This window comes from Salmo salar, chromosome 20 (genome assembly GCF_965601325.2).
Source record: "Salmo salar chromosome 20, fSalSal1, whole genome shotgun sequence".
NCBI classification, from domain to species: Eukaryota; Metazoa; Chordata; class Actinopteri; order Salmoniformes; family Salmonidae; genus Salmo; species Salmo salar.
In genome coordinates this window covers 62,047,560-62,064,829 of record NC_138310.1, presented here as the reverse complement: position 1 = coordinate 62,064,829, position 17,270 = coordinate 62,047,560, and the positions used below count along the sequence as shown (strand labels likewise).

The following is a 17,270-nucleotide window of genomic DNA, read 5'->3' as shown; positions in this document are numbered from 1 at the left end:
ACAATAAGAATTTTAGATCTGTGTTCTTTTTTTCCATGTAGACTTCTGCGTTAACACAACCCCTGAGACTCCTGTGTGTGAATTAAATGCATAACCTTTGACACATCTCTCCCCTCTGCTCTCATATAGATGTGTAATCCCCCTACCCCAAACCGAGCTCAGATACACCCTCTCCACAAATGGTAACCTTTAGCACACACTTCACATCATGTATCTGATCTGACATAGGGCTGTGTTAACCCTCTTAACTCCCGCTTCAGGGGTTAATTACCAGCTTCATAGAACCTCCAGGTTCATAGACACCACAGGGCTATAGACACCTATCCTGTCATCTCTGGCTACAACAGTGTCTCCCCTGCTATGCATCATCCCTGACTTAACGCACAGCTGCACACATTATGTCTGTGTGTATAACTCAACAAATCAATGCTTCTGACTATTTGTGGACAATCTGGACTTCCACATAGTACAAAAGCCATTGTAAACCTCGGCCCATTTCCTTGGCCACAAGTTAAAGAGATCACCTCTGCACTAGCAATATTAGGCTGTGTCGTTATCCACACCCTTTGTGAGGATTCTGCCTTATGCCATCTTTTGGGTCACAGTTAGAGGTCAAACTGAACAATGATCAATAGCATTTTGGAGACAGGAAGGAGGAGATCAATATATGGGGACCTCATGGGAGTGTGTCTGGACCCCAGGCACCCTAACTACAGATTATTGATTCTTCCAGATGGGCCTAAAAAATATATAATAATTCACCCCATTCGGCCAGTTTAAAATAATCAATGCACATCTTGTGCTGTGAGTGGGCATTTTCCCTTACTGCATACATGTCTGTCTAACGAGAACAATGGTAACTACTAGCTAGAGATGTTGCTTTGTGTTTCTGGAATGGATGGAATGGTTAACAAGGTTTGCACTTTGCAGGGGGGCTAGGAAGAAACACAATTTTCTGTGATCACCTGTTTTCCCCCCTTTTGCTGAACACAGATGCATGTATTGAGCTCATGTGGCTTCTAGCCCACGTAATAAAGATTCACCAGCCACAGTCCGACTGTCACAGGTAATGCTGATGCCACATGGCTGTTATTCAGGGCTGGACTAGAGAACGTCTGGTGGTGGATATCAAAGAAACAGCAGCTTAGCTAGTTATTACAACAAAATTGTGGGTTGTATGTGTGCGTTACTTACAGTTCGTCTCGTTGCCGTTGTGACAAAACCATGGTGGCAGCAGGGAGATGTGGGCGGGGCCAGGGGTGGTCGAGCAGAGGGTGTGGCTTGTAGCTGCTGCGGTTTCCCCGGTCAGAAGATCAGATCAGTTCAATCCAACCAACACACTTCGACAGCGACGGTGTTCCGATGTACAATGACGACTCCGGCTAACTGGGGGATGGAGGCTCTGCCACTAACGCAGGACTCTGCCCCCCAAAAGCTCTGGCTCCAAAAATGAGACGAGAGGAACGCCGGCAGAAGGGTTACCAGTCAGTTCTAAACTGCATCTGGGAAAAGAGAGAGAGAAAGAGAGAGAGAGGAGAATATGAGCGAGGGGAGAGAGAAAGTAGAGCGACAGAAAGAGAGCGAGCGAGAAAATTGGAGCGAGAGGTCAGTTATGTATGCATGACAAACACCTGATAGAAGAACAGGCAGAGGGCAGATAGGGACGAGAACATTCATGACAGTAAAGAGCAGCTGTGTCTAAAGCCAGCTCTACCTGTAACACTACTGAGAGCCAGAAAGATAAGGAGAGGTCACAATAATGCAGCTGACCTCTGTTGCATCAATAGACTATATTGACCTGTTCTTCAACAAGCCTTACAGGTATATTATAAACTGGGTGGTTCAAGCCCTAAATGCTGATTGGCTGACAGCCGTGGTAAATCAAACCATATACCACATGTATGACAAAACATTTATTTTTACTGCTCTAATTATGTTGGTAACCTGTTTATAATAGCAATAAGGCACCTCGGGGGTTTGTGGTATATGGCCAATATACCACGGCTAAGGGCTGTATCCAGGCACTCCGCTTTACGTCGTGCATAAGAACAGCCATGGTATATTGGCCATATACACCATACTTCCCTCGGGCCTTATTGCTTAATTATATAATGTGATAGCCAACAAGAGTTAAAAAGCATCCCCATTATCATCAGGTGTTTCACCTGTTCAACTCTCCCTGTAACCACACTCTTCTACATTCCCGCCACCAACCCCCCACTACTCCAGCCCTATGAGGCAGCCTGGTCATGTCATGGTGACAGTTTAGTCTGGAGCCCTTGGGCTCCCGAGTGGCGCAGCAGTCTCAGGCCCTGCATTTCAGTGCTACAGGCATCAGACCCTTTGTTCTTAACTCTTTAGGGATAGGGGGCAGCATTGGGAAGTTTGGATGAAACGCGCACCCAGAGTAAACTGCCTGTTACTCAGGCCCAGAAGCTAGAATATGCATATTACATTTATTTACATTTAAGTCATTTAGCAGACGCTCTTATCCAGAGCAACTTACAAAATGGTGCATTCACCTTATGATATCCAGTGGAACAACCACTTTACAATAGTGCATCTAAATCTTTTAAGGGGGGGGGGGGGGTTAGAAGGATTACTTTATCCTATCCTAGGTATTCCTTAAAGAGGTGGGGTTTCAGGTGTCTCCGGAAGGTGGTGATTGACTCCGCTGTCCTGGCGTCGTGAGGGAGCTTGTTCCACCATTGGGGTGCCAGAGCAGCGAACAGTTTTGACTGGGCTGAGCGGGAACTGTGCTTCCTCAGAGGTAGGGGGGCCAGCAGGCCAGTGGTGGATGAACGTATATAATATAATATAATTATATATAAGCATATAATTAGTAGATTTGGATAGAAAACACAAAAGTTTCCAAAACTGTTAACCTGTTAGGGTTAGGGGGCAGTATTGACACGGCTGGATAAAAAACGTACCCGATTTAATCTGGTTACTACTCCTGCCCAGTAACTAGAATATGCATATAATTATTGGCTTTGGATAGAAAACACCCTAAAGTTTCTAAAACTGTTTGAATGGTGTCTGTGAGTATAACAGAACTCAAATGGCAGGTCAAAACCTGAAAAGATTCTGTACAGGAAGTACCCTGTCTGACCATTTCTTGGCCTTGTTGATTATCTCTATCAATTACAGGGGATCTCTGCTCTTACGTGACACTTTCTACGGCTCACATGGACTCTCAGAAGGCGGCAAAATGCTGAATCGTGGCTTTGCAGGCTCTGGCTGAAACAAAGTAGCGCGTTTGGGTAGTGGCTGGTTACAGTACTGTGAGACTCAGGCTCGTGCCCGCGTCGACCGAAAGCTTTCTTTTCCTTTGTCTGTTTACCTAAAAGGATATTCCCGGTCGGAATATTATCGCTTTTTTACGAGAAAAATGGCATAAAAATGGATTTTAAACAGCGGTTGACATGCTTCGAAGTACGGTAATGGAATATTTAGATTTTTTTTGTCACGAATTGCGCCATGCGCGCGACCCTGATTTACCATTTCGGATAGTTTCTGGAACGCACGAACAAAACGCCGCTATTCGGATATAACGATGGATTATTTTGGACCAAACCAACATTTGTTATTGAAGTAGCAGTCCTGGGAGTGCATTCTGACGAAGACAACAAAAGGTAATCAAACTTTTGTAATAGTAAATCTGATATTGGTGAGTGCTAAACTTGCCGGGTGTCTAAATAGCTAGCCCGTGATGGCTGGGCTATGTACTTAGAATATTGCAAAATGTGCTTTCACCAAAAAGCTATTTTAAAATCGGACATATCGAGTGCATAGAGGAGTTCTGTATCTATAATTCTTAAAATAATTGTTATGCTTTTTGTGAACGTTTATCGTGAGTAATTTAGTAAATTGTTAGCAAATTCCCCGGAAGTTTGCGGGGGGTATGCTAGTTCTGAACGTCACATGCCAATGTAAAAAGCTGGTTTTTGATATAAATATGAACTTGATTGAACAAAACATGCATGTATTGTATAACATAATGTCCTAGGTGTGTCAGCTGATGAAGATCAAAGGTTAGTGCTGCATTTAGCTGTGGTTTGGGTTTTTGTGACATTATATGCTAGCTTGAAAAATGGGTGTCTGATTATTTCTGGCTGGGTACTCTGCTGACATAATCTAATGTTTTGCTTTCGTTGTAAAGCCTTTTTGAAATCGGACAGTGTGGTTAGATTAACGAGAGTCTTGTCTTTAAATAGCTGTAAAATAGTCATATGTTTGAGAAATTGAAGTAATAGCATTTCTAAGGTATTTGAAAATCGCGCCACTGGATTAGACTGGCTGTTGCGTAGGTGGGACGAATTCGTCCCGCCTGCCCTAGAGAGGTTAAAATAATGTCTGAGTATAACAGAACTCATATGGCAGGCGAAAACCTGAGAAAAATCCAACCAGGAAGTGGGAATTCTGAGGTTTGTAGATTTCAAGTGAATGCATATCGAATATCCAGTGTCTGTGGGGTCAGATTGCACTTCCTAAGGCTTCCACTAGATGTCAAGTCTTTAGAACGTTGTTTCAGGCTTCTACTGTGAAATGGGAGCGAATAAGAGCACGCTAAGCAGATGGCCCAGGTGAAAGCCTTTAGTTTAGTCACGCGCGTGACCACGAGCTCCCTTTCCTTTCTAATGAAATCAGTATTGTCCGGTTGAAATATTATTGAATATTTATGATAAAAACACCCTAAGGATTGATTAGAAACATCTTTTGACATGCTTCTACGAACTCAAATGGAACTTCTTTGACTATTCGTCTAGACTTTGTGCATTTGGATTACTGGACTAAACGCTCAAACAAAAAGGAGGTATTTGGAGATAAAGATTAACTTTATCGAACAAAACGAACATTTGTCGTCTAACATGGAGACCTGGGAGTGCCATCAGATCAAGATCATCATAGGTAAGTGATTCATTTTAATGTTACTTCAGACTTTTGTGACACCTCTCCTTGGTTGGAAAATGGCTGTATGGTTTTTGTGGCTAGGCGCTGACCTAACATAATCTCATGGTGTGTTTTCACCGTAAAGCCTTTTTGAAATCTGACACAGCGGTTGCATTAAGGAGAAGTTTATATTTAATCGTATGTTAAACACTTGTATCTTTCATCAATGTTTATGATGAGTATTTCTGTAATTTGATGTGGCTCTCTGCACTTTCACTGGATGTTTGTTTCTGAACGCACCAATTTCAAATGAGGTTTTTGGACATAAAGATGAACTTTATCGAACAAAACACAAATGTATTGTCTAACATGGAGTCCTGGGAGTGCCATCCGGTGAAGATCAAAGGTTAGTGATTAATTTGAACGCTATTTCTGTCTTTTGTGGCACCTCTCCTTCTTTGGAAAATGGCTGTATGGTTTTCTGTGGCAAGGCGCTGACCTAACATAATCGCATGGTGTGCTTTTGCCGTAAAGCCTTTTTGAAATCAGAAACTGTGGCTGGATTAACAAGAAGTTTTATCTTTAAAATGGTGTATAATACTTGTATGTTTGAGGAATTTCTGTTGTTTGAATTTGGCGCCCTGCAATTTCACTGGCTGTAGGCCAGGTGTTCCGCTAGCAAAACCACCTTCCCAGAAAGGTTAACTGACTTGCCTAGTTAAATAAGAAAATAAAAAGAATTCCCTCTGTAGGGAGTTCCTACCACATGTAGAGTAGAGAGATGACCCAGATTCCGGCAACCCACAGTTCCCATCCCTACGCCTGTCCAACAAAACAGTAAAATGCAGGACAGTGTAACGGCCGACGGTGTAGTCAAATCTCCAGGTAGACCAAACTAATTTCACTTCTCCCGGTTCCCTCAAAATTGGATGATAACAATTCATATGAAATCGAATGACAAGGGCTTCAGAACAACAGAGCTGAAATAATTGAATTAATCAAAATCAGTGGCCTTTTTGGTCTCATGATTTCAAAACATCTCATCTAGTACCTCACTTCATACAAAATCAATTTAAGGGGGCTTGAGTGCTTCTCAAGGATCATCCTACAGGAAAACATACTGTCCACTCAGGAGCCAGTTGATGGTACTTGGGATTAACCTGAGTTGCCAGCCACTGCCATCAGCCACGGTAAGCCTCTTAGTCTACTGGGAGCAGGATCACGTCATCTCGCCCAGACCAGTAAACAAAACACAGCTGTTAAAAGCTAAGGGGAAATATTTTCCTTGATTCCTAGGCTTCTTCTCCTCCAGTGTATTCCTCATGTCCCTGCTCCTCATCTCCTTCTCAACAATGACAGAGGAAAGCGAGGAGACCATTGGAAGAGAAGATCAATTCCAGCCTTTGCTTCAACAGAGCACCTAGGACAGGGTGACCTAAAGGAATAAAGCCACACATGGTAACTGGATAACACCCTAAAATATGTAACCTACTGGAGGAAGAGCCAATGAATTCCTTTAAATCAGTCAACATGTAGCCTAGCTGATCCCAAGGCTGGCGAATTTCCACCTGTTGCCATTTGCACACAGAAGTAGGCTTATTTTTTTTGCAAGAGAAAGGGAACCATGAGAGCACAGCAAGAGAACCAACATCAAATCTTGAAAAAAAAGATGACAAAAGCCAAGGTAGCCTAGTCAATAGATTCTACACAAAACCAGCAATAAGGAATATAATGAACGGAAACGGTGGTTCTTTTTTAATCAGCGGTTGGTGGACTTGACACTTATGTAGCAGAGCAGTCAAAACTGGTTATCAGCAGCAGATAGCTAGAGGAACGAGACGTGGGGCTTTGGCCTGGACTCTGATGTGAATGTGAAGTGCCCTGGGCACCACCTGACCTATGAACACTGATGTCAACACCATGCAAGCAGTAATAACCCTGTCATACACTGACTGCAGGGGAAAAATCTCAAGGGTTTAATCAGTGAGGTGAATCGTTCACAATGTTGCAGATAAAACACTGCATTCGTTGCTCCCATTTGTCATACACTCCAGGCATGGGCAGAGGGTTCATGGCTGGCAACATGAAAGCTGTACATTTACTCTGGATAAGAGCCTTTGCTAAGTGACTGTAGTGCAAATCTAACATGTTGCTTTTCCAAACAAGATATTTTTTACTCTTAATAGCAGGTTTCTGTGTGTGTAATTTGTTATTTTGCTAGACATTGCGCTTTATCATTCTCATTGCGGTGTTTCATCAGTAGTAAGTACACTGTTGGAACAATAACACAATCGATGCAATTGGCTTGGGAGAAAATGTGATCACATCACACCGATTTAAGAGGCGATTGCCGACTAGGCCTTGCCACTAGATGCACCCATTTATCTGATGGTTAGAGTGTGTGCGTGTGGGTCCAGGAGTCACAGGAACGCAGAAATGAGTTTAATACAGAAAAATATATATATTAAAAAAATGCATAGGAAATATCTAGCTGCATTTTGTAAACATCTTCTAAAATGCTTCTTATTGTGATTTCTGCTTGCTTCAGAAAAACCTTGTGCTTCAGTTGCACTTCTCCACTCGGATGAGAATCTTTGCTCTCGTCATCATTCCCGCATTCACGAAGAAGCATTCTATCAGACAGTGCTCTGACTGATGTGTAGCTACTTCTCTCTGGCAAAATGTAGAGGTCGACCAATTAATCGGCATGGCCAATTAACCTGTTATGGCTAGGGGGCAGTATTTTCACGGCTGGAAAAAAAACGTGCCCGATTTAATCTGGTTACTACTCCTGCCCAGTAACTAGAATATGCATATAATTATTGGCTTTGGATAGAAAACACTCCAAAGTTTCTAAAACTGTTTGAATGGTGTCTGTGAGTATAACAGAACTCAAATGGCAGGTCAAAACCTGAGAGATTCCTTTACAGGAAGTGGCCTGTCTGACCATTTCTTGAACTTCTTTGCCATCTCTATCTTTTACAAAGGATCTCTGCTCTAACGTGACACTTCCTACGTCTTCCATGGGCGCTCAGAGCCCGGGAAAAAACAGAATGTCGTCATCCCAGCCCCAGGCTGAAACACATTATCGCCTTTCTCAAGTGGCCGATCAAGGGACTCTGGGCTTAGGCGCGTGCCCTGGCCGCCCCCGTCTTTGTGATTTTTCCTCTGTTTGCCGAAAAGGAGATTCCCGGTCGGAATATTATCGCTTTTTTACGAGATAAATTGCATAAAAATTGATTTTAAACAGCGGTTGACATGCTTCGAAGTACGGTAATGGAAAATGTAGAATTTTTTTGTCACGAATTGCGCCATGCGCGCGACCCTGATTTACCATTTCGGATAGTGTCTGGGACGCACGAACAAAACGCCGCTATTCGGATATAACGATGGATTATTTTGGACCAAACCAACATTTGTTATTGAAGTAGCAGTCCTGGGAGTGCATTCTGACGAAGACAACAAAAGGTAATCAAACTTTTGTAATAGTAAATCTGATATTGGTGAGTGCTAAACTTGCCGGGTGTCTAAATAGCTAGCCCGTGATGGCTGGGCTATGTACTTAGAATATTGCAAAATGTGCTTTCACCAAAAAGCTATTTTAAAATCGGACATATCGAGTGCATAGAGGAGTTCTGTATCTATAATTCTTAAAATAATTGTTATGCTTTTTGTGAACGTTTATCGTGAGTAATTTAGTAAATTGTTAGCAAATTCCTCCGGAAGTTTGCGGGGGGTATGCTAGTTCTGAACGTCACATGCTAATGTAAAAAGCTGTTTTTTGATATAAATAGGAACTTGATTGAACAAAACATGCATGTATTGTATAACATAATGTCCTAGGTGTGTCATCTGATGAAGATCATCAAAGGTTAGTGCTGCATTTAGCTGTCTTCTGGGTTTTTGTGACATTATATGCTAGCTTGAAAAATGGGTGTCTGATTATTTCTGGCTTGGTACTCTGCTGACATAATCTAATGTTTTGCTTTCGCTGTAAAGCCTTTTTGAAATCAGACAGTGTGGTTAGATAAAGGAGAGTCTTGTCTTTAAAATGCTGTGAAATAGTCATATGTTTGAAAAATTGAAGTTTTTGTATTTTTGAGGAATTTGTAATTCGCGCCACGCCTATCATCGGATATTGGAGCAGGTGTTCCGCTAGCGGAACGTCTAGATGTAAGAGGTTAACCTCTATGGGCTAGGTGGGACGCCTACGTAACAGCCACTGGCAGCCTGTGGCGCGATTTTCAAAACCTTAAAAATCCTATTACTTCAATTTCTCAAACATATGACTATTTTACAGCTATTTAAAGACAAGACTCTCGTTAATCTAACCACACTGTCCTCTTTTTTCTCTAGTCTGTGCACCCGCGGCGACTGAATAAGGAAACCAGCTATCCAGAGTTGGCATGGCTGTACCCTGTGGGTTGGCAACTTGGCATAGACTGCTCTGAATGTTGGCATAGTCTGCCCTGAAGGCTGGTGCTCTGAGTCATAAGGGTGCTATTTTATCAGTTGAATGAGAAAGGTCAACTGTGAAACAGCAGCAGACCATGCCAATAATCTTGATTATCATACCCAAGGTGATGAGATTGTGTGCGTCGGTGGTCAGAGTTCTCCAACTATCCCTATTTATCTGTGGTCAGGAAGGGCTCTACAGTGCGACCACTTCACTTGCATATGCGCCTAAATATTTTGATGCGAATCCTGGAATTTTTATTTTAGAGTACCAGTGCACCTAGAAAAATGTGGGATTCTAGTTTTAATATCTCAAATATTTTTCATTCAGTCAGCATAGAACCCTGTCAGGCATGGCACAGTAAGCAGGACTCAATATTTTAAGAATGGATCAATTCACAGGTCAACACTCCACTGAAACCATGAAACTAAAACAGGAAGGAAATAAAAGTTTGAAAACATCTGGGCAATGTCATGCAAATGTTATAAAAATGAAGTCTGAAGTTAGTTCTAGCAGCCTGCTAAGTACTGTGAGGTGTAGGTGAATTTACAATAACTTGATTTACAATCAACTAAGACTAGTAGGCTAGTCGACACATCCGATTATACTTTGCAGAATAATAAAATAACCAAGTAGATTAGCTGTAGGCCTACATCAGCATATCAAAGATCAAAGTCTATAGAGAGGTAAGCATGATTCAACAGGCTAACAGAACCCAACATATAACCTGTATTTCTTAAACATCTTAATCCTTACAATAGTAATGTACACTGATATTGCATTTTAGTCAATGCCTTTCTGAATTCTGACAGAACAAGGCCATGAACAAAGGAATAGTAAATGCTTCAGTGCTACACTACTATGGAATGATGAAAACAAAGGGTGGACTAACAACACACTTAGCAGCACTATCAGACTGTCACACAAATACAGCAATAGGGATTTACAAGTCCAATATCACTGCATTTCCTTTCCCAGATTCCCAAATCCAAATCACAACAGCAGGATTCCTATGTTGTTCTTTGCCACCCAACGTCATCATCGACCCCTGTATCAATCCAAATGGCTTTGAATATAAATATTTTTTTCAATGCGCACCTACATTTCACGATTTGAGCAAAAAAAACAACCGATTCGATAAATTGATAAAGTGCTGCGTTGGTCCGCAGTTCACTTGCACATTGGAAAAACACTCGTCAAACCACCAATTGAGAGGAGTTATTTTAGGTCAACTAGCATGCTGGTTTACCACAGAGCTCTGGTTAGACAAAGTTCAGCATTGACTAACCACTCCCATCTCTGCCTGCAACCAAAATACACTTAAACTCTCCAGGTCTGCATGCAGGCGCGTACAAACACCGAGGCAAGCTGCCACACCACAACACCAGCATTAAATCTCAAATAACAGCTGGAACAGCCAGAACCTCAAACAAAGCCTAGGCTACATACATAAAGATAGGATTTTCAGAGCTAGTTATTCTGTAAATAATGACCAGCTTGTGCACAGTAGGTCTCTTCTAGACAGACAGGGCACTCTTGCAGAAATTATTTGAAGAGCTTTATCACTAATTGATAATGACAGGGGATTGAACATCAGGCACACACTGCAGTCTTCCAGAGGTCATCACCTGTGCTGGCTGCAATTGCTGTTATCCAAGCTATGTGGTCTGAAAGAAGCCTAAAGCAACCAGGGATAAAATGGATGGCTGCTGCTATTCATTCACATAAAGCATTCATTCTTAAACCTAACACATATCAAACTGAACATATCTTAGCTTTGTTGACTATCCACATCCTAGACAGAGAGGTGGAAGAAGTCCATTCAATATTGGCTCCTCCTCCTTCCATGTATATTTAAGCAAGCCAATTGAGACAGATGGCAGGAACCATGACTTTGAATGCAGTGACAATGTGCACGGCCGCTGCCGAGAAGCAAAGAGGCCAATAAAACATGAGTCTGGCCATCATCACTGCAGTCAGAGTCCCCTGATAGAAGAGCCATGATTAGCAGATCAGAGTACACATACGCTGAGGGAGTGCTCAGTAGCAACACAGAGGTCTGTGGTAGACAGGACTCTGGGAGAGTCAGAGAAGAGCTGCTACAGGCCAGGGCAACACATCATTGAGTGCTAGCTAAACCACTGGCAGAAGATTAATGAAACTTTTATAGCGCTATTGATTACATAAAGAATCTTAAGGTGCTTTAAAGCAACAAACAGACATAAGACAAGCCTACTTAACAAATCCAAGTTGACTGCACATAGGCCAACATTAAACTGATCAGAACAAACATCAAATTAAGGGTTTTCAGCATATTTTCAATTGCTCCATGTAGGCTATGCAGTGCACTGTGCAAATCATGGATTTGTGTCCTGATCCTTGACTAGTTATGCATTGACAGGATTCAGAAATCAAGCTGCTATATATCACAATGGCATGAGCTGACAGAAGAAATATTACGCACCTTATTTCCCAGTCTCACCATGATTTTGTGTAATTTTTGCAGGCAAAATGCTAAATTATGCTGAAGCAAATTCTGACATTTTGTATGGCAATATGCAATGATTTTGTCCAATTTGTAGCAAAAATGCACTGTTGAGGGGAAATGTTGGGGTGACAGGTGGCTTGATTTAACCATATGAGGTAAATGTATTTGTTTATTTTATTTCACCTTTATTTAACCAGGTAGGCAAGATGAGAACAAGTTCTCATTTACAATTGTGTCCTGGCCAAGATAAAGCAAAGAGGTTCGACACATACATCAACACAGAGTTACACATGGAGTAAAACAAACAGTCAATAATACAGTAGAAAAATAAGTCTATATACAATGTGAGCAAATGAGGTGAGATAAGGGAGGTAAAGGCAAAAAAAGGCCATGGTGGAGAAGTAAATACAATATAGCAAGTAAAACACTGGAATGGTAGATTTGCAGTGGAAGTAGAAATAATGGGGTGCAAAGGCGCAAAATAAATACATAAATAAATAAAGTAGGGGAAGGGGTAGTTGTTTGGGCTAAATTATAGCTGGGCTATGTTCAGGTGCAGTAATCTGTGAGCTGCTCTGACAGCTGGTGCTTAAAGCTAGTGAGGGAGATAAGTGTTTCCAGTTTCAGAGATTTTTGTAGTTCGTTCCAGTCATTGGCAGCAGAGAACTGGAAGGCGAGGCGGGCGAAGGAGGAATTGGCTTTGGGGGTGACCAGAGAAATATACCTGCTGGAGCGCATGCTACAGGTGGGTGCTGCTATGGTGACCAGTGAGCTGAGATAAGGGGGGACTTTACCTAGCAGGGTCTTGTAGATGACCTGGAGCCAGTGGGTTTGGCGACGGGTATGAAGCGAGGACCAGCCAACGAGAGCGTACAGGTCGCAGTGGTGGGTAGTATATGGGGCTTTGGTGACAAAACGGATGGCACTGTGCTAGACTGCATCCAATTTATTGAGTAGGGTATTGAAGGCTATTTTGTAAATGACGTCGCCGAAGTCGAGGATCGGTAGGATGGTCAGTTTTACAAGGGTATGTTTGGCAGCATGAGTGAAGGATGTGAAATAGGAAGCCAATTCTAGATTTAACTTTGGATTGGAGATGCTTAATGTGAGTCTGGAAGGAGAGTTTACCGTCTAACCAGACACCTAGGTATTTCTACTTGTCCACATATTCTAAGTCAGAACCGTCCAGAGTAGTGATGCTGGATGGGCGGGCAGGTGCAGGCAGCGATCGGTTGAAGAGCATGCATTTAGTTTTACTTGTATTTAAGAGCAGTTGGAGGGCACGGAAGGAGAGTTGTATGGCATTGAAGCTGTGTGCAGTGATTGGTTGAAAATGCAAGACCTCTAATATTGCAATTATTTGACTGTTTTATAAGTAATAGTGCAGTGATTTCCAAGTCCTCACATAATATGCTGGGAATTGTTGATTTCCAATCCAAAACCCATTAAATGAGCAGTGGCACTAAGCTGTCATGTGAAGGTGAACCTAACCTGGCTGTCGCAGACCCAGAGACAGGAGGGGGGCTGCTGGGCTGGCATGTCATTATTAGCAGTGTGTGTGTTAGACCAGTCCTCCTGTGCTGAAGGTCAGCCACTGTCCTACTGTGACCTCTGGGCTGGAGCTCAAAACAGGGTAACATGGGCATCTGGTGCTGACTGTGTTAGTGAGGAACTCTGCATTCACAAAAAAGACACACCCTCTCTCGCTCTCATCCTCCCGCCCCCTCCTCCTCAGAGAGAGGAATCAAACATCCTCCTCTGTGCATCAATGCATAGTCACTTTAATAACTCTACCTACATGTACATATTACCTCAACTAACCGGTACCCCCCCCCGTACAGTCTCGCTATTGTTGTTTTACTGCTGCTCTTTAAATTACTTGTTACTTTTATTTCTTAATCTTTAGTATTTTTTTTAATTGCATTGTTGGTTAGGGAGTCTTAAGTAATCATTTCACTGTAAGGTCTACACCTATTGTATTCGGCGCATGTGACTAATAAAATTTGAACCTGAAAACACATTTTCAATGTCGCCATGGGTCAGGTACCACTCAAAACACTGAAAGGTATACTAAACAAATCAGTCAGGTTAACATAGTCCCACCTCTTGTATAACAGTCATATCACAACCTGTGTATTGAGGCCATTATGAGAATCACAAATACCATGATTACTGATTAGCTATTTGGCACAACAATAGATACATTTGAGGGCGCACATGTGTTTATGTTCTCAGGATTTTAATAATCTGCTTTATTTTCTAAATGAGTCTGGAAATTTGTCAGGCCTGCAAACACAAACAAGTAACTTATTAAAATATCCTAAAACTACCAATTCATTAAAAAAAACTAACATCTAATTGCTTACATCAAGTGACTGCCTATTCAATCAAGTAGGGTCCATCAGCATAGATATACAAACCATGGAATCACATTAGCTACAACTGTAAAGGAGAAAAATATAGCTACCGAGTTATCAATTGAAGCTCCACTCCTAAAACAATCCCATAATTTCGGTTGCATCAGCTGCTGCAGCAATCCTTACAGGTGTAGCCAAGCTCTGATCTGGCCAGGATGAAATTATACAATCGGGGAGGAGGACTGCATAGCAACGGATACTGCTTCAAACACGATAGGGGTACCATCAACAAGGCGGGGAGGAGGAGAGTGACTTGTCAGTTTCAGCGGAAAGAGATGCAGGCTGAAGGATCCATTCTGCAGTAGGAGAGGGGTGGCGTATTTTCTAACCGAATGGAGGATACCGCTGCCTTTCAACCCACGTGATCAAACTGAAACTATAGTCGATCCTCAATCGCAAAATAAAATATAAAAAAGTAAGTTGGCATAGGTTTCAAGCTGAAGCTATTGGTCAAGGCAAATTGTAGTTTTCCTGCAACTCTTGTTTTTTCCACCGACGTGTTCTACACTTATTTCTATAAACTGCATGAATTCATTCAACTTAGATCATTCGTAAAACAGGGCCAACTGTAATGATAATGATTTACGTTACCGGTCTAGAGCCTTGATGACAGATCACAAAACGATCAAAGTTGTCCAGCTCACTGGATGTAACGTGATGGATGGAGGGAGTAGCGTAGCCAGTGGCTACAGGAAACACACAACTAATTTGGTAACTAGCTGCGCTAAAACAAAGGTGTCAAAATGTCAGACCACATCTAATGTTTAACATGACAATCGGCCGATACTAGCTAAATAATATATTTACACGTAGCTGCCTACCTCCTAAATAGCTTTCAAAATAATGATACAACTGATATACGCCCTTTTCCATTATTGAACATTCTATAAATCGTGGGTAACATTACCTAGCTAAAGTTATCTAGCTTGTTCAATTACATACTCGTATTCCAAGTAGATATGCTCGACAATACAACACATTAGCTGGTATGTGAAATAACTGTCACTCAAATCATGACCTACATATGATCGCGAGGCGAACGCAACGTTGACCAGCCTAGAGTGCGCACGCTAGCTAGCCTAGCAATTTAAATGCGAGTTGAAAAAGCAATGGATTCAATTGAATGAAGCAATTAGCAATGCACTCCAAATATAAAAGTTAAAAAAGTTAATTAACTAAATATAGTTACAACGATAAATGTTTATGCACAGACTTGATGCGAGGCAACTCGCGACCTACACACATAATTGATGAGTTTGGCTAGCCAGCCGGTTAGCCTAACTAGCTAACGTCAAAATGATTTACACTGATTAACATTAGCTAGCTACCTGCTGGCTGGCAAGCTAGAAAGTTGATATCAAATTATCTAATCAATTTGATCAATAACACTTGAATAGGTGCAAGTCCTCATCAAATAGTAACTTAAAATCAGGTTAACAACAGTTACTTAAAAGCAAATCGACCAGTGCCACTAGTTGGTTAGCACAGACATTTACAACTCCGATGGCCAGCTACCTGCTGCTCCAAGCGGCCTGTCCGCCATTTTGAGACATAGAAAGGAGGCGCAAAAATTACAGCCACATCGTCCTTCTCCCCACTTAGCGTTTCTTCGATACTCAATATCTGATGCAAAACAACTTACCCTATACTTTTTCCTGAATATCCTTCGCCAGTTCGGACAGTTATACAAGCCAAGAGGACGTGTTTTTCGTTCCAAACAAGGGACTTCTGATCTCGAGGTTAGAGTATGCCGACTTTTCTCTCTAGCAATCCTTGTTTTTTCGTGCTGTATTCGCCTTCAGTCGGGGACGCGCTTGCGTTCGCAAACTGACAGCGACGCGCGCGCACGTCCTTGATCACAGCCCTACTTAAAACAAATAGATTCTTGCAAACACCCACTGATAACCTACTCTAATTTTACTTAACAAGTAGCTATAAACATTCACTATTTTTGACTACACATCATTACCCCGCCTCTGCCGATGGTGTCATTGACGCATGTTTACAGTGGATATTCAGATTCCAGAATGTTATCAGAACTTGATCTCTATTGATGACGGGACATAGTTCTATGAATTCTGTACTACAATATTTGTGTGACTAGTAGGATACCAAAAATAAACATCCAGTCTTTACACTTGAAATGCATGATAATATCATTGCATCTAATTGCATGTCCAACAAGCCGGATAGTTTGGAATAATTTCATACATTTAATCAAAGTTTGATTAGAGCAGATAACATCCTCTCAATCTTATATGTGAGTAGTTATTAAAAATCCAAGCCAAATGTTATTTGCTAGTTTTCTTTATTAATTTTAATACAAAAGCATACTCCGACCAAAAATAATTAGATTGTTATTTTGTAAAGAGCAACAGATAGGTATACCACACAGCAAGGGAAGCAGACTTTAACACTAGAATGTGCAGAATAAATCTTGTCAGTTCAAGAAAAGAGAAAACAGAAGAACAAACCCTCAAACAGACAAACCCTCATTTTGAGTGCCACACAGAGACAATGCAAGCTGATCAGTGTGCATTAGGCATCCATCTACACTGAGGTCATAGAGACCAGATTTGTACTGTCTTTGACCCATAGGATCTCTTTCTCCCCACTAGACAAGAGGGCAGACAACCCAGCTCAGTACATCGATGAAATCTTGGTCAGAGCCTTCTATTTTTTTTAAAGTAGTAAATAGACAGATCTATTGGTGGCTTCTTGTGTGACGTTTAGGTAAATAGATGTGTCATCTCAACAAATACACATTTTTGTTTAAAATTGGGGAGAACACAAAATGCATGTGTGTAAATGTACCTAATAACAGTCTCCTATGTGTGACATCGATGAAGTGCTGGGAGTGATTTGAAGAGCTTTGAATGTTCAGGTGACTTCTCCAATGCCTTATGACCTTATAAACTCCCAAAATGTAATTTTGCACAAACATTTCACTCAACATTCAGGTTTTGTTTTGTAATCTACATTTGGAGACATTCAGAATTTAAAGACATCCATCCAT

The 17,270-nt window shown here is 41.6% G+C and overlaps 1 protein-coding gene across 2 annotated transcripts in view; it reads right to left on the bottom strand.

The window, feature by feature from the left end:
- LOC106581047 (lissencephaly-1 homolog A-like) overlaps positions 1-16,201 on the bottom strand; it is a 62,292-nt gene extending 46,091 nt beyond the window's left edge. The window contains exons 1-2 of one of the 2 annotated variants that reach the window (XM_014162730.3): positions 15,897-16,201; positions 1,195-1,502 (exon numbers count right to left, since the gene is read on the bottom strand). In XM_014162730.3, coding sequence (XP_014018205.1) covers positions 1,195-1,226 — 32 coding nt within the window. In that variant the 5' untranslated portion in view covers positions 1,227-1,502; positions 15,897-16,201. Of the gene's footprint in view, positions 1-1,194; positions 1,503-14,304; positions 14,601-15,896 lie in introns of those variants that run through there. The other variant, XM_014162731.3, reaches the window with a different exon arrangement.
- Between the last annotated feature and the right edge of the window lie 1,069 nt (positions 16,202-17,270).